The sequence below is a fragment of the Callospermophilus lateralis genome, chromosome 8, assembly GCF_048772815.1.
Source record: "Callospermophilus lateralis isolate mCalLat2 chromosome 8, mCalLat2.hap1, whole genome shotgun sequence".
In the NCBI taxonomy this organism is placed as follows: domain Eukaryota; kingdom Metazoa; phylum Chordata; class Mammalia; order Rodentia; family Sciuridae; genus Callospermophilus; species Callospermophilus lateralis.
The window spans coordinates 93,264,921-93,291,024 of NC_135312.1; the positions used below are offsets into that span (position 1 = coordinate 93,264,921).

At 32.6% G+C, this 26,104-nt stretch overlaps 1 protein-coding gene across 4 annotated transcripts in view; it reads left to right on the forward strand.

The window, feature by feature from the left end:
- The window catches only part of Dnajb14 (DnaJ heat shock protein family (Hsp40) member B14), a 42,717-nt gene extending 16,976 nt beyond the window's left edge, over positions 1-25,741 (forward strand). For 2 of the 4 annotated variants that reach the window (XM_076864670.2, XM_076864673.2), the window contains 6 exons: positions 5,433-5,578; positions 16,866-17,051; positions 18,954-19,048; positions 19,942-20,051; positions 20,991-21,163; positions 24,153-25,741. In XM_076864670.2, coding sequence (XP_076720785.1) covers positions 5,433-5,578; positions 16,866-17,051; positions 18,954-19,048; positions 19,942-20,051; positions 20,991-21,163; positions 24,153-24,277 — 835 coding nt within the window. In that variant the 3' untranslated portion in view covers positions 24,278-25,741. Of the gene's footprint in view, positions 1-38; positions 119-1,239; positions 1,321-5,432; positions 5,579-16,865; positions 17,052-18,953; positions 19,049-19,941; positions 20,052-20,990; positions 21,164-24,152 lie in introns of those variants that run through there. The other 2 variants (XM_076864672.1, XM_076864671.1) reach the window with 2 other exon arrangements.
- The last annotated feature ends 363 nt before the right edge of the window (positions 25,742-26,104 follow it).

The following is a 26,104-nucleotide window of genomic DNA, read 5'->3' on the forward strand; positions in this document are numbered from 1 at the left end:
ATTCTTTTATTTAACAAATATGTATTTTTTCCCTTTAGGACTGATGTGGTTGGAACATTCTTTTAGGAGCATCCCAGGCTTACTCAAAATATTTAAGTCAGTATCTTACTTAAGAGTTGCTTTGCAAGGGGAGTGAAGGGAGGGGAGGGGATTGGGGGATAGGAAGGATAGTAGAATGAAACAGATATTATTACCTTATGTACATAAATGACTGCATGATCAATGTGATTCTACAACATGTACCATCAGAAAAATGAGAAATTATACCCCATTAATGTATGATATATCAAAGTGCATAAATGCTTTCTACTGTCATGTATAACTAATTAAAACAAATTTTAAAAATTTATAAAGTAAAAAAAAGTTGTTTTGCTGAATCATATAGTACTTATTCATTGTGTTAGTTTTCATAAGCGTTGCTTTAGTGAGGAACAGAAAAGCAAACACATGCTGTAAGGTTTTGTGTTTTGTTTTACCTATACACAGGGGATTTTTCTCACAAAAGCATGTTACCTTGTTGGTGAGTACGATTGTGCAAATAAGTTGCTCAGTGACAATTTGACTCAATAGGGAGAAGCCATGCAATAATACTGTATTCATTGCATAAGTAAGAGCTACCTTATAGTAAGATTGAAGAAAAATTTTATAACTTAGTATACTGTGAAATTAACCTCTATTTGTTGTTTTTGAGTCAAAATATTAAAAAATAATTGAGGAAAGTATCATGGATCTTATTTGAACAAGCTATTAATATATAATTGAAAAAGACCATCTTTATTTAAAAGTATAAGATTAGCATGAAATCATTAATAGAGCTATTATATTTATCTAAGAACATTTCTGTACAACTCTTAATTTAGTAGAATTATAGGGATTTGAATTTTAAGATTTGGTTTACGCTCTATTTCTTTAAATGAAAAGAAAATAAGTCATTTTGCTAAACTTGTAAAATAATCCTTTGTCTCAGAAATAAGTATTTCCTCCAACACCAGTTAAATTTGGAGCCTATTTAAATAATCAGGTATAACACATAAAAAAAGAAAATTGAAAGATGACCCTCCTTTCTCACTCACATAAAGGCTGGACTAGACATACTTTTCTCATTATTTATCTCCATGCAGATCTTTTTGGCCTTGTGCAATATTCCCTTCCAAAATAGGTAATGGGTTGTCCCTGTGTTTCACTTTTTTTATGTTATAAAGAAAAGAGGTTTATTTTGGTTTATGGTTCTGGTTCAAGGTTGAGAGGCTGTATCTATTGATGGCCTTCTTGCTGGCGTAGTCCCAAAGCAGCACGGGGCATCATGTGGCAAAAGACAGAGCATGCATGTGTGAGTTACCCCTTTTTAATTTATTTTTTATTCTTTGGTAAGGTTGAAGAAGGTTCTAATCTTTCAGAAAAGAGCAGACTGTAAAAATTGTGACAAATACATAGGATGGTGAGAAAGATCATGATGAACAACACTAAGAAAGTAGATATGTGAATGGTAATTCTTATTCAGATGTGAAAAAATAGGTGAATGAAGTGTACTGGGAGCATTGTTTGAAATACGTAGTCGTCATCTCGTCCATTAGCGACTTTACATCTTTGTTCTGGCTTCTCAAGAATTTTTCTTCCAATATGTCATGAAAAATTAACAGCAGGAAAGATATGGTGGAGCTGGATACAGCTAAGAATTAGTGAAATAATTGTTTTTCCTGTCTAGACTTTCTCTCTTGTCAAGTCTTAGGTTTATGAGGTATATCTAGAACATTGAGAATTATATCCTATTTTTTCCTATACAATCTATCAACCCTCTCCCCAGTTGGCTTTTTCCATTGCTTAACCTTTTGTGCTCAGGAACTATCAACAAAACAATTTTAGAGTGTTAATCTGGAATATAATTAAACCTCTTATATATTCAAGTCAAATTGTAATGGCTTTAGGATTTTTCAGTGTTTATCACTATCTTTTCTGCATTCAGGTAGTTCTGCTGTATTCTTAGCTCTGTTTCTTATTGCACGGTCTGCTTTTAACTGCTTCTTCTCTATTCCAAATTGACTCTGTTGGCAGCTACATTTCACTATAGCATTCATCACCATTTCTGTTCTTTTTACCTGTCCATTCCATCTGAGCATGCTTCCATCCCTCCATCCATCCTGTCTGTCCAATCATCCAACACATATAGAGAACAGGACATAATTGCTGCCTTTAAAAGAGCCTCTATTCTAGAAGAGTAGTCAGAAAAGTAAACAGGCAATACATTGTGGTAATTATTGGGATAAAACTAAATTTAGAGGGCTTTGGAAGCATTTAAGAGAGGCACCAAACCTAAGTATTTAGGTTTATTCAGTGTTTATCAGTATCTTGGGAAAAAAGAATTAAACTGAGGTCTGAAGAAGTTGTAGAAACTAACTAAGAAAAATAGTAGGGCTGGGTGAGACAGGAGGATTGCAAGTTTGAGGCTAGTTCAGGCAATAAAATGAGACCCTGTCTCAAAATAAAAAGGACTGGGAATGTAGCTCAGTAACTGAGTGCTTGCCTGACATTCCTGAGGCCCTGGATTCAGTAATAAATTGCCAAAACAAAGGCAGAGATGGAGCATTCCGGCCATCAAGAAAGAATATTTGTAAATATCTAGGAGGGAAGAGAGTCTGCTTAAGTAATGATTGTAAGAAGGAAGTGGAAAGGGAGAGGAGAGTCACTGTGGAGTCTGAAGGGGCTCTTTTGTCTTTTTTATTCTGGTTCTGAGACAGCAAGATTTTAAAATCAAACAAACAGAATCATTATTTGTGAGGCTTCTCCAATTACCCTCTTTAAAATAGCAAGATTAGCCGGTTTGGCAGTACATGCCTGTAATCCCAGCTACTCCAGAGGCTGAAGTAGGAGGATCACAAGTTCAAAGCCAGCCTTAGCAATTTAGCCAGGACCTAAGCAACTGAGTGAGGCCCTATCTCAAAATAGAAACAAAGGTCTGGGGGATGTTGCTTAGTGGTAAAGCACCCCTGGGTTCAATCCCCAGTACCAACAATAAATTACCATAGCAAGTTTATCCCTTTGTTTTATATTACTCTTTACCCCTTCATTTTTCTCCAAATGTTTATCACAATATGATATACTTTATATTTTACTTATGTATTTATTTCTTGCTTATCCTTTCCCATTTCTAATGTTAATGAGACTAGAGACTTTTTTTTTTTTGACTGGTTTATTCACCATTGTAGCATCTGAAACAGTGCCTAGCTAAAAGTAAATGGTCAGTAAATTTTTGTTAAATAAATCCTTATGCTCATCTATTACTTGGCTGTGTGACTTTAGACAACTTATTCAACCACTCAAAGCCTTGATTTCCTCATTGGCAAAATAAGAATAGTAGGGGCTGGGGTTGTGGCTCAGCGGTAGAGCACTCACCTAGCATGTGAGAGGCCTTGGGTTCAATCCTCAGCACCACATAAAAATAAATAAAATAAAGGTATTGTATCCCAACTACAACTAAAAAAAAAAATAAATATTTAAAAAAATAGGAATAGTAATAATAAATGAAGTAATTTGTATAAAATAATCAGCACAATAAAACTCCTTTAATTCTTTATATGAAATCTTTGTGACCAAATAGTTTGGAACTTAGAATTATTCATCTTTTAGAAAATTAATGATAATTATAGACATTATATAACAGCAGGATCTGAAGCAGCAGCCCATATACCATATACAAGTAGCAACACTTTGACAGCAAAACATGCAACTCTTCACCCAAATTGGATAAATGAAGACTGAATTATGCATCACATTAATTTTGGGTTAGATTTTTGCCTCTAAAAGAAATTCAAGTCAGGTTTTAAAATAATTTTTCAAGCTTTATGGACATAGGTATTAGGTAACCATGGATGTAGGTATTAGGGTGAGTGCCGCCCTCCCCTCTTTATTTCCTGTTAAATAGTTGCTATACATATCTAAGAAAATGAGTCTCCAGAGGTGAGGATTTCTGTTTTGTTTACTAATGTATTTCAAGTGCCTAGAACATTGGGGCATAGTTGCTATTCAATTAAGTATGATTGACTGAATAGAAGAAGTGTTGTGTTTTTGAAGTAAAACTGACTTGTGTTTATATTTTAAGTATCTAAAGTAGAAAAAAATAGAATTTTAATTTTTATTAATTTAATAAAGAAGGTGGTATAACAGATTCTTGTTGGTGTGATTATAAAAATTTTATACATTTCTATACTCTTATATATAATGCCTTCTCCCACTCATCCCCCTCCTGCCCCTTGCCAACACCTCAGTTCATATAACAGAGAATGAATGCTTTCATTGTTAAAGGAGAGCTAAGGCTCATTCACTTAAAAAAAAATATCTGAGAACCTTCCATGTAACAAGCACTGTGATGGCAAGTAGTTTAGTAGTTATTTAAAAAGATGAGCCTTGTGTCTTTTCTGAGTCAGTCTTTGAAGTTCTTTTGTTACCTGTGACCAATTATGCCTCAGATTATTTTACCCATTACTACTACTGTCAAGACATACATACATGGAACACAACTAAAGTTGCAAAGTACAAAAAATTTTGAAACTGTACCATGTCTCTTTTGATGTTGGCGATTGAACTCAGAGCCTCACACATGCTGTGTACACTCTACCACTGACCTACAACTCCGGATGTGTGATAATGCTGGCATACCAAGGTACTTAACAGTCTTACTCCATTCAGAGTATAGAGTATTCTTTTTCAGCTATTAATGTACTTTAAGTACTCTAGGCTTAAGTCTATTTCATCTTTCAGGTATACATTATATAAATCATCTTTAGGAGTGTGCTCATCACAGTGGAAATGAAGTGTAACAAACATTTTTTAGTCCCTTGTTGTATTTTATCTACAAAAGACCCAGTGTCTTCTTCATAGAGTTTCAGATAAATTCTCATTAGCATAATCATGCTGAATTAATGTACCTTCAGGAATAAACCATAGGATACTTATTTGATTTACATACCTAAACTGTTGCACTGATACTTCATTAGATTACATTATGCAGTAACAAAATTCTTGGAATGTAATGTATATTTATTTTTAGCTTTGACATACTTTTGGGCAGTTTTGGAATTTTTTTTTAATCCATCAAAATGTACTATAAATTGTTCTTACTCTTCCATTTTAGTTACAATGAATGTGCTGTCCTTCATCTACAGTTATGTTCTTTGCTTTACTTCTCTTTAGTTGTGATAAATTGCACTAAGGACATTCTCATGGATCATTCTCCTTAGACTGAGAAGAGATTGGAGGAATGGTCTATGACCAGTCAAGAGAATGAAGCAAACCAACCCTTAAAGGGATAAGCCATCATTAGATTTTGAGAAAACAATTCAGATAGTTCTTTATACTATTTTAATAAATTGAAAATTAGAGATATATATGACATTCTTTCTTGAAATTTACATTGTAATACACTTTCTTGTTTACAGCATTAACAAATGTAAAAATTACTATGAAGTACTTGGAGTTACAAAAGATGCTGGTGATGAAGATTTGAAAAAAGCTTATAGAAAGCTTGCTTTGAAGTTTCATCCAGACAAAAACCATGCACCTGGAGCAACAGATGCTTTTAAAAGTAAAGTAAACTTTTTAAAGCAACTTTACTAAGCTTTTTTAGATTTTACTTGACAGTGTTTCAGAATATTAAATTCTGCTTTTGGACTGGTGCGTTTAGAAATCAGCATAAGCATGGGTCTGCAAACCCTTTAAAACTTTAGTATCAACTTATTTCATGTAGAGTCAAACAAGTGCAGATTTGGCTTCACAAAATCTAAGTGCCAGTTTTGACATAGTCCAAAGTAACTTTTTTAGGTATCCATGCATGCTTTCTAGTTTACTGTGAATAAGTAGAGTGATAATTTTGCATGCACTTTTAGCATATTGCCATCTGGTTCTAAAGTCAACTAAAAGCAAAATGTAGTTTTGAGTTTTTGCTATAGACTGTCTAGAATTCAGGTGTTGGTTAGAATAGCTCTCTCTGTAGTATTCTTATATTTCTATTAAACCCAGCCACTTTTGCAGTCTTTGTATGTAGTTCTGATGTGATTTTCTTCTACTTTTTAAAAAATGGTTTCTTTTCTCCTTCCTACAATTCATTTTTTCTTTATTTTATTTCTCAATATTCTTTCAGGTTCTTTTTTGTTTTTTGGTCAATTTGGTAAATAGTGTCAGCACTATTTTATAATTTTGTGTTTTGTTACAACTTATTTGTAGTTCACTAATAATTTATAGTAAAAATGCTTAAATTTGTGATTTTTTGTGTGAATTTGAGGTGTTAGAATAGGTGTATTATGTTTTCAATAAAATGATGGGGCGTTAGAATAATAGAAAGGAGGTAATCTTTTTTTAGTGTTTTGAAAAGGTGGAAGACTCAATTGGTCTTTCATAAAAATACTATTAAAATTGTTTACAAAATAGTTTTATTTCTTGGAGGAAGTTGCCAAGAAAATACATTTGGGAATTACTAATGTGTTCCAATAAAAGCACTGCCAAAGTGGTGCTGGTGAAAGTAAAATACCACAGTGACAGGGAGAGCCTTCTCAGTTTGTTTCCTTAAATTAAAAGTGGCATGTTGAAAGTACAGGAAAAGTTCCTTTATTCAGAAACATTAACAATCATACTTCTGTCAGTTATCTAAAGAATGGATCCAGAAAATAGGGCTGTTATTTTCTGTCTTGCAAATGTAGACCTTATGTTATTAAACAGAAATAACACAGATAATAGCACTTGGGTTAATTTCTCATTCAATAGTACAAAAAGTTGGGAAATTTTTGGTAAAATTTTCAAGTAGAATAAATATTTAATTTGTTTTATTGCAGGTGCATAATTTTTACATTTAAATTTTTAAATTTTAGTAAACAAAATGTATTTCACATATATAGCAGTTAACCAGAAAAATCACTGACATCTTTAAATAATTTATTAGCATGTTACTCCCAATTTAAAAGTTCCACATTATAAGAACATTTAATTTTAAAATCTTAAAAATATTTGACAATGGATTATTTGCATGTTTGGGATTTGTTAGGTGATATCAGTATTAATTCTTCATTAATGTTAAGAACATTAAATATTTTATTTCTCCCACTTCTAAATTGAAGTCATATTAGCATTATAGTCTTTGACTAATACTAAGTGTATGCACCTATATTTCTACAACTGGAGTTGCACTTTAAAGATGAGCTGCATAAATGTCATACCACGAAGCCACCTAGATTTTCAGTGGGCTGTTTTTATTTGTTTTTAATTTGTTTTTTACAGTATTGGGAATGAAACCCAGGGCCTAAAGCACACTAGACACTAAATTGCTGAGGTTGGCCTTGAACTTGGCAATCCTCCTGCTTTAGCCTTCTCAGTAGTAGGGATTACAGTCATGTACTACTACATCCAGTTCAACAGGATTTTGCAAAGGTGGTTGTGCTTAGGAGTGGTGTCTTTCAGAGTTTTAATGCTCTTTTTTGCAAAATGAGAAACTTATCAACATGCTGAAAGGTGATTTATCTCTAGGGGAGAGGTTTACATTATTCAATACACAAGAGATTATCTGTAAGCCAGCATGCCAATTTATTAGTCCCAAAGAGGATCAGAATTGGGAATTGACTGATAAGTAGAAACTAGATAGAAAACCCAAGTTGTAATCTATAGATGCTTGGGTTAGCACATATAGTTTGAACATCATTCAGCTAGTATCATCATACAGAAATGACAGGTTTCGTTAATTTAGCACAAAGGATTTTTGTCATTACTTTCTGAATCATCTTACTTCATTTGATCTTAACTTGGTGTTGGAATATCGAACTGTTCTTTTTTTTTTTTAATATTTATTTTTTAGTTTTCGGCGGTCACAACATCTTTGTTTGTATGTGGTGCTGAGGATCGAACCCGGGCCGCACGCATGCCAGGCGAGCGCGCTACCGCTTGAGCCACATCCCCAGCCCAAACTGTTCTATCTATAAGTAGAGGCAATATGCATTTCTTTTATATGAAAGTTAAAAGTGTAGATTGATAGCTTTTGGAAAGATTATTTTATAAAAAATGGAAACCACTTGATTTGCATCTTCTCCAAGAACAGGAAGAAGTAATTGATTTAGGGAATTAAAATAGATGTTTCATTTGTATGTTTTTGTGAAGCTTTGAAAATAAAAGATTTCTCAAGGTAAGTGTACTATATGTGGCTGTTTGATCATTCCAATTAGGATTGTAAGTTTTCATAAGCAGCAAAGATTTTATTTACATATAGAGTGATTTTCCCAATATATCTAAATATATTCAGTTTTTTTATATTACCTTTCTCGCTGACATAGATGCCATTAAAACATGCTCAGGCTTAGGACGTAGCTCAGTAATAGAATGCTTGCTTAGCATGTGCAAAACCCTGAGTTCGATCTTCAGCACCGCCAACACAAACAAAAAGACAACCAGTTTATATTATCTCTGACTCTCAAGTATTTCAGAGATTATTTGAATAGTACCTCTGCCTATTAGCATCTATGTGAACTCAGTAACAGGGCATTAATTGCTTAAGTGCTTTCTTGAAAAATATTTATGAATCAGGTGCTGTTGCTTGTATTAGGTCTTGAGTTTAATAATATCTAGAAAAAATAACATGGCAGTGAACTGCTTAGGTGTTTATTTCTTTTTTGTCCCTTGTATTCCAGGTTGGGTGTTGGAGGATCAGGTAACCCCCAAACACCAATGAGTATAGACCAAAAAAAGCCCCGTAAAAGTTGTTGTTGTTGTTCCGCCAAATGACCAGGAAAGGGACAGCCAAGAAAGAAAAATAATAGTAACTCCATAGCAGACAAATCTGACCTTAATCTAATCCATAATGGCCAAAGCTAAGTAGAGACCCCAGACCACCCACCATCTCCGTGCTGTAATGAGATGCTCTAACACCCACTCCCCCCTGCAGGGGTGGTGACAGACAGATGAGTTGAGAGCTTGGAATTTCACCTGTGCTAGGCAGTAAGAAAAGCTCCCAACTTTTTCACTCTTCCCATTCTTTCCTCACAGTGTTAGTAGAGATAACTTAGGGGATTCAGGACTTCTGCCCTTACCTACAGATTCAATGGTGATCATTGTCCTTCCCACTGGGGTGGTATTAGATGTGGCATAGTGGATTGCTAGGACTTCCCCCACCATCTAGAGGTAACAAAGCCATATACTTATGGTATCACTGAAGTACATAGAGAGCAGTAATGAGGCAGCCTTTCTCTTCCTAATCAGGTAGACATAAGTAGAGTCTTCATGGGAAACTGGAAATTCCAGCTCCACTCAGCAGTAATGAGGGGCTCCCCCATGCCCTGCTTGGATTGTCATCAGAGTCCAAGAGGGAAGCCTAAACTAATATTTCTACCTGAAAGTAATGAGATCATGTTCCCCCTTACTCTCCCAGAGTGCTGTCAGAGGAATACAGTTAAAACACAAAGTTCAAATTAGACCCGGAATCTCATAATAGCCAATATAAATATTTCAACTGAAAGTCACTTGTTATTCCAAGAACCAGGATCTCAAGAAAAAGTTAATCAAGAGATACCTACATGAAGATGACGGAAAAGTTATAACTGCTAAGTAAGGATTTTTTTTTAAACATTTTTTTTTTAGTTATAGGTGGACACAATGTCTTTTATTTTTATGTAGTGCTGAGGATTGAACACGGTGCCTCATGCATGGTAGGCGAGTACTCTACCTCTGAGCCACAACCCCAGCCCCCCCAGTAAGGATTTCAAAGTAACATTTCACTGAGTAATTATAAATAAGCCAGAAACAAGCAAAAAATAAATAATCTCAACAAAGAAAGAAGAAAATGGAATATTACAATTAAATAAAAACTATCAATAATTGAAATAACCACAATAGGATGGATAGAGGAAAGAACTGATGAGCTAGAAAATGGAAAAATGGAAATTGTCCAATCTGAACAACAAAGAATGCACTGGGGAAAAAAAAAAGACACAGCCTCATAGACAGATAAAAGTATATAAAATAAATGTAAACAAGATACATAAGACAATTGTGTTACAAAGGGGAAAAGATGAAGTGAAGAGAAATAAGGGTTCTATACTTCTAAGTAATAAAATTATTATGTTATGTGTATAATGCCCAAAGCAACCATTAAAGAGCCGTTTAGAAGAAAAACACTCAGAAAACACTAGAGACAAATCAAAATGGAATTCTAAAAAAATGGTAACTCACAAGAACTAAGGAAAAACCAAAAAGTAAGTGACAGACATAAGGCCTAATTACTAGTAATTTTCTTAAATGTAAATAATCGAAATGTATCTATTAAAAGATAAATTGGTGGGCTGGGATATAGCTCAGTTGGTAAAGTGCTTGCCTTCATGTACATGGGTTCAATCCCTAACACCACCAAAAAAAAAAAAAAAAACAGATTAGCAGGGTGAATTAAGAAAACACAAGGTCACTAAATATTGTCTGTAACAAAATCTCTTTGTTCATAATAGTAAAGAGATTGAAAAAGATATGTAAATATTAAAGTAGAAGTTAGTATATTCTTTTTTTTTCCCCCCCAGTATAAGAGTGTTTTGCCACTGAGCTGCATCCTTATCCCTTTTATTTTTATTTTGAGACAGGGTCTCCCTAAAGTTGCTCAGGCTGGCCTCCAACTTGCAGTCCTCTTGCCACAGCCTCCAATTAGCTGGGATTATAGTATATGCACTGTGGATATTAAGGAGTTTTTATAGAGTAAAAAAATTACCAGAGGTGTACATTATATGATGATAAAAGCATGAATCTACCAAAAAGACATTATAATATGAATGTGTATACACTAAGAAGCGAAGCTGCAAAATATGTAAAGCCAAAACTCATAGAACTAGAAGGACAAATAGACAAATTCACAGTTACAGTTGGAGACTTCAACCCCTTTCTATCAACAGTTGATGGAACAATTAGACAGTGATCAGTAAGGCTATAGAATAACTAAACATGACCATTGCCCAACAACATCTAGTCGGTATTTATAGAACACTATCCAACAATATCAGACTACATATTCTTTTCAGGTACCCATGGAATATAGACCAAAATACACCATTTCCTGGGTCATATTAAACCTTCACAGCCAGGTACGGTAGTGAATACCTGCAATGCTAGCAACTTGGAAGGCTGAGGAAAAAGGATCACAAATTTGAGGTCAGGTTTAGTACCTTAGTTGACACCACGAGCAACTTAGCAAGACCTTATCTCAAAGTAAAAAAACAATAAAGGCTGGGGATGTAGCTCAGTGGTAAAGTGCCCCTGGTTCAGTCCCATACATTTATTTAACAAAAGAAAAAATAAGAAGAAAATAAATCTTAACTGATAAAATATTGAAATCACGAACACATTGTATGTCCACAGTGGAATCAAAGAAAAATCAGTTAACAAAATAAGATGATGTCTAGTCATTTGAAAGCTGAACAGTGTACTTCTAAATAACTTGTGGGTCAAAGAGGAAGTCTCAAAGGAAAATTGAACTAAATAAATTGAACTAAATAAAAATACAAATACCAGAATTTGAGAGGATCAGCTAAAGCAATGCTAAGAGGAAATTTATATGCAAAATTTACATATTAGAAAATGCTAAATGTATATATTAGAAAAGATGAACAGTCTCAAATCAATTCTTTGTTTCTACCTCAAAGAATTAAAAAAATAAAAGCAAAATAAACCCAAAGCAAGAAAAAGAAAGGAAGTAAGAATGGGAATCAATAAAATTGGAAACAAAATAACTGTAGTGAAAACCAGTAGTGTAAAAGATCAACAAAATTGACATACTGACAGAAAAAAAGAGGCTAGAAGTGACCACCATCAGAAATGCTGTCAGAAACATGAATATCGTCACAGACTCTGCAGACATCTAAAGGATAATAAGAGTAATATACTTCTACATATACAAACTTGCATGTTAGATGTGGTGGATCAATTCTATCAAGAATAAAAAATAATAACAACTGAAATAGAAAATGTGAATAATCCTATAGAACTTTTCAGTAAATTAAATTTATAAGACTTCTAAAAAAGAAATCTTTAGGCTCAGATGCTTTTATTAGAAAATTCTACCTAATTTTTAGAGAATAATTAAAAGCAATTCTACATATTTTCTCTGAGAATATAGGAGAAAATATTTCTCAATTCATTTGACAAAATATTTTACCTTGCTGTCAAAACCTGTCAAAGACACTACAAAAGAAGAAATTTACAGACTAATCTCATTTATACAATAAACCCAAACATGCTTATTAAAATACTGCAATATTAAAAAAGAACTATACACTACAACACCAAGTGGGGTTTATTCTAAGGTTGCAAATTTTGTTCACTATATGAACATTAATGTGATCTACCAGGTAGGAATGTAGCTAAGTGGTAGAGTGCTTACCTAAAATGTGTAAGACCTTGGGTTCAATCCCCAGAACCACCAAAATAATAATGATAATAGTAATAATAACAGAGGGGTGGGAGGGGAAGGGAGGAAGCATGGGGTAATTAATGATGGTGGAATGTGATGATCATTATTATCCCAAGTACATGTATGAAGACACGAATTGGTGTGAGTATACTATGTATACAACCAGAGATGAAAAATTGAGCTCTAAATGTGTAATAAGAATTGTAATGCATTTCGCTATTATATATAAATTTAAAAAATTAATAAAATCGCTGTGTAAATGGGCTAAAGAAAGAAGAAAAAACCCTACAATTATATCATTCGTTGCAGTAAAGTTATTTGAAAAATTTCAGCACCCATTCATGACAAAAACTGTCAGAAAGGTAGGAATAGAAGGGGGCTACCTCAATTTAATATAAGACTAATTCCTGAACATCTATAGCTGACATATTTAGTGATGGAAAAATGTGCCCTCTTACTATTCATATTCAATTTAAGTGTTGGGATTTCTAGCCATTGCATTAAGATATGAAGAAGAAATAAGAGGATTACAGATTAGATATAGTAAGAGAGAAAATTGTAACTATTTACAAGCAGTCTACAGAAAACCCCCCTAATAAAAGTGAATTTCAGGGCTGCGGATATAGCTCAGTTGGTAGAGTGCACGCATTAAGGCCCTGGGTTCAATCTCCAGTACCAAAAAAAAAAAAGTGAATTTCATAAGATTGCAGAATTCAAAATAAACATAAAAATCAATTGTATTTCTATATACTAGCAACTTGGAGACACTGAAATTTAAAATTCATTAACATTCACAATCACTAATTAAAAAGTAAATGCTTGTCTGAAAATTTAGTAAAACTTATGGTGAAAGCTACATGATATTCATGAAAGAAATCAGAGAAGACCTAAATAAATGAAGCAAAATACCATGTACCTGAAAATTGAACATAGAAAACATGCCAGATTTCTCCAAGTTGGTATGAAGATTTATCACAATTTCTGTCTTAATCCTTTTTGCAGTTAGCAATATTTATTCTAAAATTTAAATAGAGACTCAGAAGAGCTAAAATTACTTATTGAAAGAACAAGAGTGGGACTAATCAGTGAACCTGATTTCAGGACTTACTGTCCATCTATAGTAACCAAAATTGTGTGGTACTGGAAGAAAATAGACATATAGATTAATAGAACAGCATAGAGAATCCAGAAGTAGACCCATAAAATATATCCTGGTTTTTGACAAAGGTGCAAGAGCAATTTAATGGAAGAAAAATAGCCTTTTAAAGAATTGATTTTAGAATAGTTGCATATCCATAGGCAAATAAATAAATAACCTTGACTGAAACCATAATTTATGCAAAAAAAATGTTTCTCCAAGTGGATCACAAAGGTAAATATAAAACAACACTTTTTAACTTTTAGCAAAAAAAAAAAAAAAAAAATTATGGGGATAGATCTTTAGGATCCAGGGCTGACCAGTGATAATTCTTAAGATGACACCAAAAGCAGAATTCTTCAAAGGAACAGTTAATCAGTTGGACTTGAGAATTTTTAAAGACTTTGCTCTACTAAGAAGATGAAAAGACAGTCTACAAGTAAGAGAAAATAATTACCAAGCACATACCTGCCGAAGTTCTAATATCTTGAATGTATATAAAGAACTCCCAACACTCAAAAATAAAATAATATTGTTAGACTAGAAAATGGACAAAAGAGATGGAGACATTTCACCTAATATACACATAGTAAAGAAGTGTATGAAAAGATTTTCAACATCATTCATTATCTGTTAGAGAAATGCAAAGTAAAACCAAAATGAGGTATCACTGCATACTCATTGTAATGGCTGAAGTAAAAAAAATAATGGCAATTCCAAATGCTTCTATGTATTCAGAAAATAGATTGCTCATACATTGTTGATGGAATGTAAAATGACACATTCTGTACAACAGTTTTGAAGTTTCATAAGAAACAACTATCAGAAATGAGAAATAAAAATTTGTGTACACATAAACCTACGTTTAAAGGTATGTTGCAATTTTATTTGCAATAACTAAAAACTAGAAACAACCCAGATGTCATTCAGTGGATGAATGGCTGAGCAAACAGTGCTGTGTTCATACCATGAAATATTATATTAATAAAAAGGAATGAAGTTACTGACATAGAACATCCTAGTTCAATCTCTAGAGAAGTATGCTGACTGAAAACAATTCCAAAAAGTTTTGCTCTATTTACATAATTGTTATGATACAGTCCCATTTATATATTATTCCATTTGGTGTAATTAATGACAGTGAGGTAGAAATGTATTTTGTAAGGCTTTTGAACACCAAATAAATGTTGGATTTAATTCTTTAGATAATAAGGAACTGTTAAAAAAAAACTTTTGATTATGCCTGTAGCACAAAATAAATGAATAGAAAATTACTTTGGTCACAGTGTATAAAGCAAATTTTTTTATGGATATAATTATGTATAGATTATGACTTTCACAAATATCTTTTAAATATCTTAATGTTTAGAAATAATTTTTTTTAAAAAAGAGAAGTTTTAAAAATAGAATTGGGTTACCTACATATTAATAGTTTCAAAAGTAATAGCATTATGAAATTTAGTTTATTGATGTTAAATCCTAAAACTGATACCGTTACTGGAAGTACAACTTTAGCAGAGATGGGTAGATACACTTTGTTTTTTTAGGTATGGGTTAATACTGTGTATTGTTTGTAAGTACATTATTTTGCTTTCTTATTGTGGTTTCCATTGAAATAACATTACAAGTGGTGGCTACATTTCTAAGTCACAGATCTCTTTGAGGATTTGAAGGATATTTGAGAGCATCTCCTCAGGTAGATGGCCTTCCACCTAATTTTTCATCAGGCAAGGTTCACAGATCTCTTGAAAGCTATCATCTCTGTATCCCAGTTTTAGGAAGCCATATCAGGAAAAGTTCCAGACTATATGTGTGTAACTAATTTCGGTGTAATTTGTAATTATCTCGAACCAACTACCTAATGAGCATCAGTTTTCTTTGAATACCTAAGGCAGCCACCACATAGATCACAAAAGTATTCTTTTTAAATATTCCATATTTAATGCAAGTGGCATATAGTATAGTTAAAGAAGTAAGCTGCATTTATGAAATGATTAATGTCAGAATGAGAAGAGGAAAGTAGTTCCTACTTTTAGCTTCAAAGCATTATAACTTTTATTAATTGCTAAAAGAAGACATTCTCATAACTAATGTACCATTGCTTGTTGGACTTGAGATTAGGAGATGGGACATAGAAACCTCTACAAATAAATACGAATTACCAAAATGAGATAGGAAAACTGAGGACTATGTGTATTATTCAAAAATTAATTTAGACTGTATGCTGGATCCTGGGACATTGCAGTAAAAACAGACTCAGGCCCTATCTTATGGAGTTTACTGTCTTAAGGAAGATAAATCATTCAGAAATAGAGTGAAAGAATAGCTCGTTCTGGGCAGTACTGTAAAATAAAATGTTTGTGGTATAGGTTTCATGGAGTAGTGAAAGTATATCATTGTGCTGAGAAGAATTTGGCCTTGAGCAAATTTAACATTTTGAGACCCAAAGTTCTCATCTGTAAAGTGGAGTTGTTAAAGGATAATGTAGTAAGGTATGGGGTGCAGAATTAATAGCTACATCATAAATGATAAATACTGCTGCTATTATTGTCTTAAACAATCTTGATGAATGGCTAGTAGGGCAGTCAGAAAGGAAGAGACAAGATTTTAGAGAATATTAGGAAATATTAGGAATAGGATATTTCTAATTATTAGGAAAGGTAGATGGTCATTCCTTTTTTTTACAAAGCAGTAGGGAGACTTGCCTGGCAAGTATGAAAAGTTGTATTGAGAGATGACAATAAAAAAGAAAGATAATAATATATGTAATTTCAAACAATGTATAATATTTTAAAAATTAATTTTAATAATTTAATGTTATACTTGTCAAATTATAAAGTTAGTATTTTATAATCTTCATTAGTTTCAAGTGAAAATTTTTAGAGGGGTTCCAGGGATTGAACTCAGAGGCACTTAACCACTGACCAACATCCCCAGCTGTTTTTTTGTATTTTATTTAGAGACATGGTCTCACTGAGTTGCTTAGCGCCTTGCTAAGTTGCTTTGAACTCGTGATCCTCCTGCCTCAGCTGCCCAAGCCACTGAGATTACAGGCATGCACCACCACACCCAGCTCAAGTAATTGTTTTTAATATTTATTTTTTAGTTATAGGTGAGCACAGTATCTTTATTTTATTTTTATGTGGTGCTGAGGATTGATCCCAGTGCCTCACTCATGCTAGGCGAGCACTATACCACTGAGCCACAGTCACAGTCCATGCAAGTAATTTTTTTAAGGTGACAGTAGCTTATGGGTCAGTCTTTTATAAAATAAGAACTTCGCTTACCAACTTTTACTCATTCCTTTTTCAGAGATTGGAAATGCTTATGCTGTTTTAAGCAATCCAGAAAAACGAAAACAGTATGATCTCACGGGCAGTGAAGACCAAGCATGTAATCACCAAAACAATGGCAGATTTAATTTCCATAGAGGTTGTGAAGCTGATATAACTCCAGAAGACTTGTTTAATATATTTTTTGGTGGTGGATTTCCTTCAGGTAAATTAATATTAATTATAAATACATTTTATGAAGAAGAGATCCTTCCTATTAGGCTATTTAGAAATTTATCTGCTTTCTCCCCTGCATTTCTCGTAGTACTAGATTCCTGTGATGGCTTTCCATGAAGGTAGGAGAAAAATATTAGGATAACTACTTTTACTATAGCCTCTCTTTTTCCTAGAACATACTTGAATTAAAAAAATTAGTTGAAGAGTATTTTAAAGTATTTTATCTAAAGGTGAAGGAAGTGGGGGTGGAAGCAGGAAATCTAGTGGCAGTGTCTCAGGTTAAGTGTTGTTATAGTTATGAGATGTATCCTATAGCCTGGATAACTATTTGGCAGTGGTTCTCTGGAGAACTTTCTAAATATTTTATTAAGGAAATTATAAATTTGCTAATTTGGATGTATATATTGAGGTATTTCCAATGAAATAGTAAAAAGTCTTATCACATTTTATACATAAAAGTGTTTGCTGCCCCCTCCCCATCCACCCCCAGTACTGGGCATTGAACTCAGGGCCTTGTGCATGATAAGCAAGTACTCTACCACTGAGCTACACTCTTCCTCCTGCCTTTTTCTTTTCTTTTTCCTCCTTTTTTTTTTTTTTCCTGAGATGAGGTCTCACTAAATTGCCCAGACTGACCTCAAAACTGGAAACCTCCTGTTCAGCCTCCCCAGTAGATGAGATTATAAGTGTGTACCACTATGCCTGACTCATGTTTTTTTGTTGTTGTTGTTATTGTTTGTTTGTTTTAACATTAGGATAGAAATAATAACTTAAACTAGGCTATCAAAATGAAATATTGTAGTGACCACTAAATGAATAGATTTTACAGTGCCAACATAAGTAATAGTGAACTCTGCTTACATTTATTATGAGTTTTTATGTGGAAATTAATTTTCCTTGAGAGTATCTCTTTTTTTTTTTTTTTTTTTTTTTTGTGGTACTGGGGATTGAATCCTAGGAGGCAAGCACTCTACCAGCTGAGCTATATCCCCAGCCCTGAGAGTATCTCCTCTAAGATAGTTAAAATTATAGCTCCAGGCTTATTTACAGCATTTACTTAATGTGTTGAGTTAAAGATCCTATTCAAAAACAGGATAATCTTTTGTGAACAAGCAGTATAATTTGGCATGGTGGTCTTCTCTGAATATTAGTGAGAAAGATTATCATTATTGATAGGACATTTTTGCAAAGTGTCCTTGAAGAAAAGAGGATGTATAAACATACATTAATTAACTAAGAAAGTAACTTATTTTGACATATTTGAATACATAATTCCTTTTACTGAAAAATTATTAAAACTAATAATTTTGACTGAAAATATGCTATAAACAATCAGAAATCTTTCAGGCCTTTGTGAATGTTTTTGATAGTTAATTTGCAGTTCCTTGCTAGTTACAACATAGCTTAATTTGCCAAATTTGTCAGTAATAGCCAATTTTGGTTCATCGCCATGTTTAAAAACAATTTGATATCTATTAGCAAGAAAAATTTTAAGTTATGGCACACATTCTATGGAATATTAAATAGCTTTTTAAAAAATTATTCAGAGTGCTATATTTTGATTTCTAGAGGTATTTGTGACTCATTTAAATACAGAAATCAAAGTTTCTGAGTAAGGATCCAAGGTTTGTAAAAATAACCAACTATATAATAAAAGTTTTCTAGATATGTAGAATATATTTCATAAGTAAGAAACTTCAGCCTTACTTTAAAGGAGGCAGAGTTGGGAAAGAATTATTCCTGTTTCTATCCATACCTCACTCACAAGAAAAGAGGGCAGTAAACATTCATTGCTCAAAATAAACACCTATTAATTAATATATGTAAAGGACAATGTAATTTTTTTATCATATTTGCTCTCCCTAATTTAACCTTGGTTTTAATTTTCTAGGTAGTGTACATTCATTTTCAAATGGCCGAGCTGGTTATAGTCATCAACATCAGCATCGACATAGTGGACATGAAAGAGAAGAAGAGAGAGGAGACGTATGTGTATGATATGATTAAAAATCAAAAAATGAATGGCAAATTTCAGCTTAGGAAAAGCAATTAGAGTTATCTAAAAAATAGGGCAAGATGTTTTAGGAAGTAATATATTTTTTTCAACCAAAAGTGTTCAATAGAGACCAGAAAATCCCTTTGTGATATTTTTTCATGTGTTTTTTGTTTGTTTGTGGTGCTGGGGATTGAACCCAGGGGCTTGTGCATGTGAGGCAAGCACTGTACCACCTGAGCTATGTCCCTAGTCCCTTTGTGATATTGTAGGAACAGGGGTGGAGGTAATGATATTGGTTGTTAAGGCAATATAACCCCTTCAGATTGGTGTTCTGTGATTCTAAAGAGGATACAAATGTACCATACATGTTTTGAAGATAACTATTTGTTATTGGTTCTAATAAATTTAGAATTCATCCTGAAAAATACTTAAATTAGAAGGAACTTTGCATTACTCTGTAATGCAGTTATGCCTAATTGCCTATAACAATTAGGTCACAAGTTGGAAAGGGCACTAGACCAGAAACTGAAATGCCTATGCCCCAGCTCTGCCACTCATCAATTTCTATCTTTAACCCCCACATCCAAGGTAAAATATTTTGCAATCCGTAGCACATTGGTAATCTCTATTGTATGTGTGTGAGAGAGATAAGGACTTTGTTATCTATAAAGTGAGATCAGATTCTATTAGTGTTTTTCAAATCACTATCTCCTAATGATGTGCCTGGAAAGTTACAATTTAAAGAATCCGATCAGGCAGATTTGAAAGTATTATACTGAATGATCTCAAATGTCCTTTCTTCCTCTTAATTATGTATAACAACTATTGGATAATTGGCCACTAGTTATATTATAATTTGTTATTCTTATATGGTTTTTTATAGGGAGGTTTTTCTGTGTTTATCCAGCTGATGCCCATTATCGTATTGATCCTTGTGTCATTATTAAGCCAATTGATGGTCTCCAATCCTCCTTATTCCTTATATCCCAGATCGTAAGTAAAGTTTTATAAAAAATTATTGTTGCTGTCTTATCCCCCTTCCTTTAAAGGGCCTTCCTTTGCTCTTTTAAAGTGCCAAATCTGTTATTACAAGTTAAATATTAAAATATCTGATTTTTAAAATAGCTATATATGTGATAAATTTGTATGATTTCATTTATGTTTCTGTTCCACTTGTAGATAAGGACAGAAGTGCTCTATATATTTGAACTTGAATTTAATATGGTAGAAAATATGTTGATATTAGGGACAAAAACTGAAAATCAAGAATACCATAAAGATAAAAATATAATAATTGATCTTATGTAGATTTGTGTCATTAAGGGGAAAATGATTTTAAGAGGTCAATACATAAGGGAAATTTAATACAACATCAATTCTAGACAACTTTAATATAAAATACTGAGTATAAAGGAAACTTTGTAAAATCATATTGGCAGTGATTCTATAGTATTAGAATCAAGATCTTAAAATAACTAATCATTTCTTACGTATAAGACTTTTATTAACTAAAAATTGAGAGGACTTTATTAGAGCATATTACTTTAAAAGTGTGGTTACTTGCTGGGCATGGTGGTGCATGCCTATAATCCCAGTGACTGGAGAGGCTGAGGGAGGAGGATCAGAAGTTCAAGGCTAGCTTTAGAAACTTAGCTAGGCCTTAAGCAACTTAGTGAGATCCTGTCTCAAAACAAACAATAAAAAGGGCTGGGGATGTGGCTCAGTGGTTGAGTACCCCTGAGTTCAATCCCCAGTACCAAAAAAAAAAAAAAAGTGTGGCTACTTTTTTATAACATCAAATCAGTTTTAGGTAATTTGAGAAAATGTATAATATTACTAATATTAACTTTTTAATAACTTTTATTACCTCATTTTATAGTAGTATATTAGTATGTCTAATTTTAATTAAAATAACAATCATCTCTCTTACAGTGGATCAGGGCAAACCATTAAAATGCAAACAGAAAATTTGGGTGTTGTTTACTATGTCAACAAGGACTTTAAAAATGAATATAAAGGAATGTTATTACAAAAAGTAGAAAAGAGTGTAGAAGAAGATTATGTGACTAATATTCGAAATAATTGCTGGAAAGAAAGACAGCAAAGTAAGTTTGTGAAATGTTTAATATTTTTAAACTTATTCAGTCTTTGGAATTGATCACTGTAGATTTCCCTATTCAAGGAATGTTCTGGAATTACCTGGGACCTAATCTGTGCTCAGTACTTAGATGAAATATAGTCAGTACCTTATTGTGGAGGGTTTCTTATCTGTGGATTTAATCAGTCATCCATCAAAATATTCAAGGGTAAAACTGTCTATCCTAAACTTGTATAGCCTTTATTTCTTGTTATTCTCCAAACAATACAATATAACTAACTAATGACAGCATTTCTATCATATTAGGCATTATAAGTAGTGTGCTTATAATGCCTAATATCAGTATAAAGGAGGATGTGCATAGGTTTTATTCAAACACTGTGCCATTTCATATCTGGATATCTGGGGGGGGGGGGCTAGAGCCAATTAAACATGGATACTGAGGGATGACTGTATTGTGTTTTATATACATGTGGTTATCCAGTAACCCAGTAATTGGTTAACAGTAAGGACTTGGTGGTACTTGTGTTATTGTTGTTATCAATAAATATTTGGTCAAAAAAGTGAATATCGTAGTTAAAATGCCAGTTCTGGGATTGCCTCACAAAATAACTGGCTCTAACAATATTATATATACCAAATTATTTAAATTTCAGTTAACCTTTTCGAGAACAGATAATCTATAGTAAGCACTCAGCATAATGTCTTCTTACCCATAGGTATTCAATATTTTATTTATTATTGTTTATTTCATAGTATTCTAAGTGTTTTTGCTTGGCTTAATCTAGTTTAATCTGTTAGCACTCTGGCAGGATCAGTATTAATAGGATCCTTCAGCCCATATTCTGTTCATTAATCAAGTTGTCTGCAGTTTTATGGTATGCATTTATGTGTGTTTGTTAAATTTTCTACTGGAAGTTTAATTTAATGTTTTTAATGCTATTCAAATACAAAGCAGCTTTCTTATTAAAAACTGTCAATGAAATAAAAGACAAAGCTCTTTGTGCTGGGCATGGTGGCTGAGGCAGGAGTATTTTAAGTTGGAGGCCAGCCTCAGCAATTTAGCAAGACCCTGTCTCAAACTATAAATAAAAAGGAATAGGGATGTACTCAGTGGTAAAATGCCCCTGAGTTCCACCCCAGCACCCAGAAAAAAACAAAAACAAGCAAACAGAAAAGACAGAGCTCTTTGAGGCTTAAGAAGACTAGAGAGACATCACAACTAAAAGACATCACTAGAAAGATTGGATCCTAGTTGGGGAGAGGTACCTATAAAGGACATTATTGGTACAACTGGTAATATTTGAGTATGGATAATATGTTAGATAATGGTAGTGTATCAGTTAAAATCCTGAATTTGATAATTATATTGTGTCTATATAAGAGAATGCTCTGGTTTAGACAGAAAAATGCTGAAGTGTATGAATGAAACATTGTATAATATCGGCATTATATTCTCAGTAGTTCTGCAAAAAGGCCACAAGAACAGTTAACAACAGCCTTTATCATAGAGAGAAAGATTAAAGCAAATTTGACCAAACTCTGAAAAATTGGTCCAGTATGATAGTATCAGATATTTGCTGTACTATTCTTTTGTGTTGGTTTGAGATTTTTTCAAAATAAAACTGAAATTCAGTACTTTTGTAAGTTTGGGGCTTTGAATGATGATGAAAATGGGAAGAGTTCAGTTCATTAATTGAATGCTCCTTCATTGATTAGAAGGAATTATCTTTTTGTTGTTGTTGTTTCATTGAAGTACTGGGGATCAAATTCAGGGCCTAGTACATTTAGGGAAGTTCTGTACCACTGGGCTGTTACACTCAGCCCTGAAAGTAGTTTTATAAATTAAGTCATCAAAACCATTGTTGGCCAACAGATATTCTTTTGCCAGTTGTTTCAGAGTCACTTCTCTAATATATAAATTGGAAAATACGTGTTTTATACAATACAAGCAATAATTTGAAATGTTCTGATGAAAAGAATGTTAATATAGAAGTTGGAGATTTGTACTTGAATCTAGACTCTGTCATTCATTAGCAGTGTGAACTTTGGTTTAACAATTCTAAGTTTTGGGAAGAGTTATCAGCAAATGACTTTTATAAGTACATTATTATGTGTAAGTAAAAGGTATAGAGTAATATTGTTTGAATAATAATTCTTAGCCCAGTTGATTGAATAAAGTTTGTTTCTGGAGATTATTACATATGAAATACTACACTTTTACCAGTGAGTATATTTGAAATGTGGTTCTGACCATGTGGCCTCTACTTGGCCACTTTTTTCTACAAAGTAACTTATATTTTTAAAAATTAACATAACTCTAAGTTCTCCCATCCTTTAGCAGTATTAATAAACAATGGAAGGACTGAGAGTAACTTAACTTCCCTGATAATTTTCATTTGTAGTCCATGTATTTCCTATTAGTAACTGTGCTACTCACTCACTGGAGGAAACCTCAGAAGTGCTTATGTTGTCTATCAGTATTATGCTCATGTAACAATAGCATTTTTCCTCTGTTGCATCAGTAACATTATATATTTGTTTGAGTAAACCAAGAGCAAGATTTTAATTTTTTTTACTTTAATTTTAAGATTATCCGAAACCGTAACAAAAACATCACAATAAGAACAATCATTAGTATTGAATAGCATATGATATTTTGGGGATAAAAGGCAAAGATGATGCTTCAGAGCAGTGATTTAAAAAAAAAATACTTGGGTTCAGGAGTGAGGGTAAAGTGTTCTGACATGAGTTGACAAGGTTTCTATTCTTGTTTCTTTTCTTTGTTTTACATGCTAGTCTTTAGGTAAAATTGTCATTTTTTAGAGAAAATTTAATCTATTAAAATGGCTTTTAAAAATAGAACTTGTATTTCTTTATTTTTTTTTAAAAAAAGCTAATAGAAGTGTATTGAAGGTTTCTATGAAGCATGATTTGAATTTATACAGTTGATGTGAATTGTTATTTAATTAGCAAAATATTTTCTTTGTTAACAGAAACAGATATGCAGTATGCAGCAAAAGTATACCGCGATGATCGACTCCGAAGGAAGGCAGATGCCTTGAGCATGGACAACTGTAAAGAACTGGAGCGGCTGACTAGCCTTTATAAAGGAGGATGAACTGGAATTTTTATTTATACCTTTCAGCGTGCTCTTTATCTCTTCTGTAAATTTAATTTCATCATGAGAGCTGAAGAAAAAGATTTGATATTAAAAACTGAACTGAATAGTTGGTTCCTGAAATCTTGGGCTGTTTATGACCTATTGGTTCCTTTAAATAGTAAGAACTGACAACTAAAATTAATATTTATGTTTCTGCAATTATTTTCATTTTAAAAGCTTATATGATTCCTAACTAAATATGTCTTGAGAAAAAATTCTCTTACCTGTAGCAATTCAGTTTTAGTGATTCTCTACCTTTTCCCTCATGTAAATATTTATAGAATGATCATTTTGTGTACATACAGATTATTGCCTTTTATTTAAATTCTTTTAGTGTTTAGCTCCATAAGACACTTCCTTTAAGTTGGTGGAATAAATGTTATATGACACAACTTTTCCCTGTCAGGTGTTGAGTATGTGGAGTTTAAACAATGAAACTTTTTCAGAAAGAAAGAAAACAAAAACTATTTAACTTTATGTAAAATCTTATATAGCATTATCAGCTTAGAGGGAACTGATATTTTTAATATTGCCATTATATTCCAAAATATGTATTGAGATAAATGAACTGGTATGATATATCAGTTTGCTATTTAGTTTTCTGAATTACTAATCCATGCATAGAAATGAAATGCTATGCTGATAGATTTTAAAGAAAATATGAGGAAATGGCTATAAATATTAAATTAAAAGGGTCTTCAACAGTAAATTGTAGTTATGCCATTTGCAAGTCCAGTAATTAAAAGGCCCCAGCTGTTCGTTTATATGTCTTTGAAGGCTGCTAAAATTTATGGAGAGAACTCACCTAATTTTCCCCCTATGGAAACTTAAGTTTCTTAGTAATCATTTAAAAATGCAGGATCCAAAAGTCAATGAATTCTACAAATAAGTAGTAAGAAAAATTACTACCAAATTATAGCCTTGTGCCTTTTAACCCTATTGCCAACTCTGAAACATGTAAGTAGATCACAATTCACTTATTTGATCAGAGCATGATCTTTATGGCCACATGCAACAGTGGGCAGAAATACAGTAGCAGGTAGAATAGTGATTTATAGCAAATCATCCTTAAGAAATTCTGAGCTAAAATCTACTCTAACCATTGAGTAATTAATTATGTAGGAATAAGCTCCTTGTAATTAAATCCATAATACAAGTTAGAGAAAAAACAGCTGGAAATTGAAGTTTTTGGTGCCTATATATTGAATATGAAACTATTTTGATTTCTAGTCTTCTATGTTTAACAGGTATAATATTTTGATGCTTTTTCGTACTCAGTTAAGGGAACATGAACAGTTTTGGGTAGTTTTTTTGTGAGTGAGAGAATACTAGAATGAGTGGCTTTGTTCTTTTATTTAAGGATTTCTTTTTTTCTGGGTATGTTTGATTTATGACATTTGTTAAATAAAACCACTAAAATGATATTCTCTTAAAAATGTTCTTGTTTCCCCTTTTCCAGGTGAATCAATAGATAATGCCTAATTAAATCAGTACATTAAACTAAACATGCTGTCCTAGGAAACCTGGACACCTTACCCAACTTGCTTAAAAGATGTGACCTTTTAAAAAAAAAAAACAGTGCTTTAAAAATATATATATAATTTTAAGTATTTTTTGAGCATGTAGAATGAGTAAAGAAAAAAAGTCATCCTAAGTACCTTTAAAAGCTCATATGTATCAGAAATTTATAAAAATTTTAATGAAAAAAATTTCACCTTTATTTTTCCAGTGTTAATGTAAAATTTACACTATTGTGATTGATACTTCTTATTGACTGATTTATTT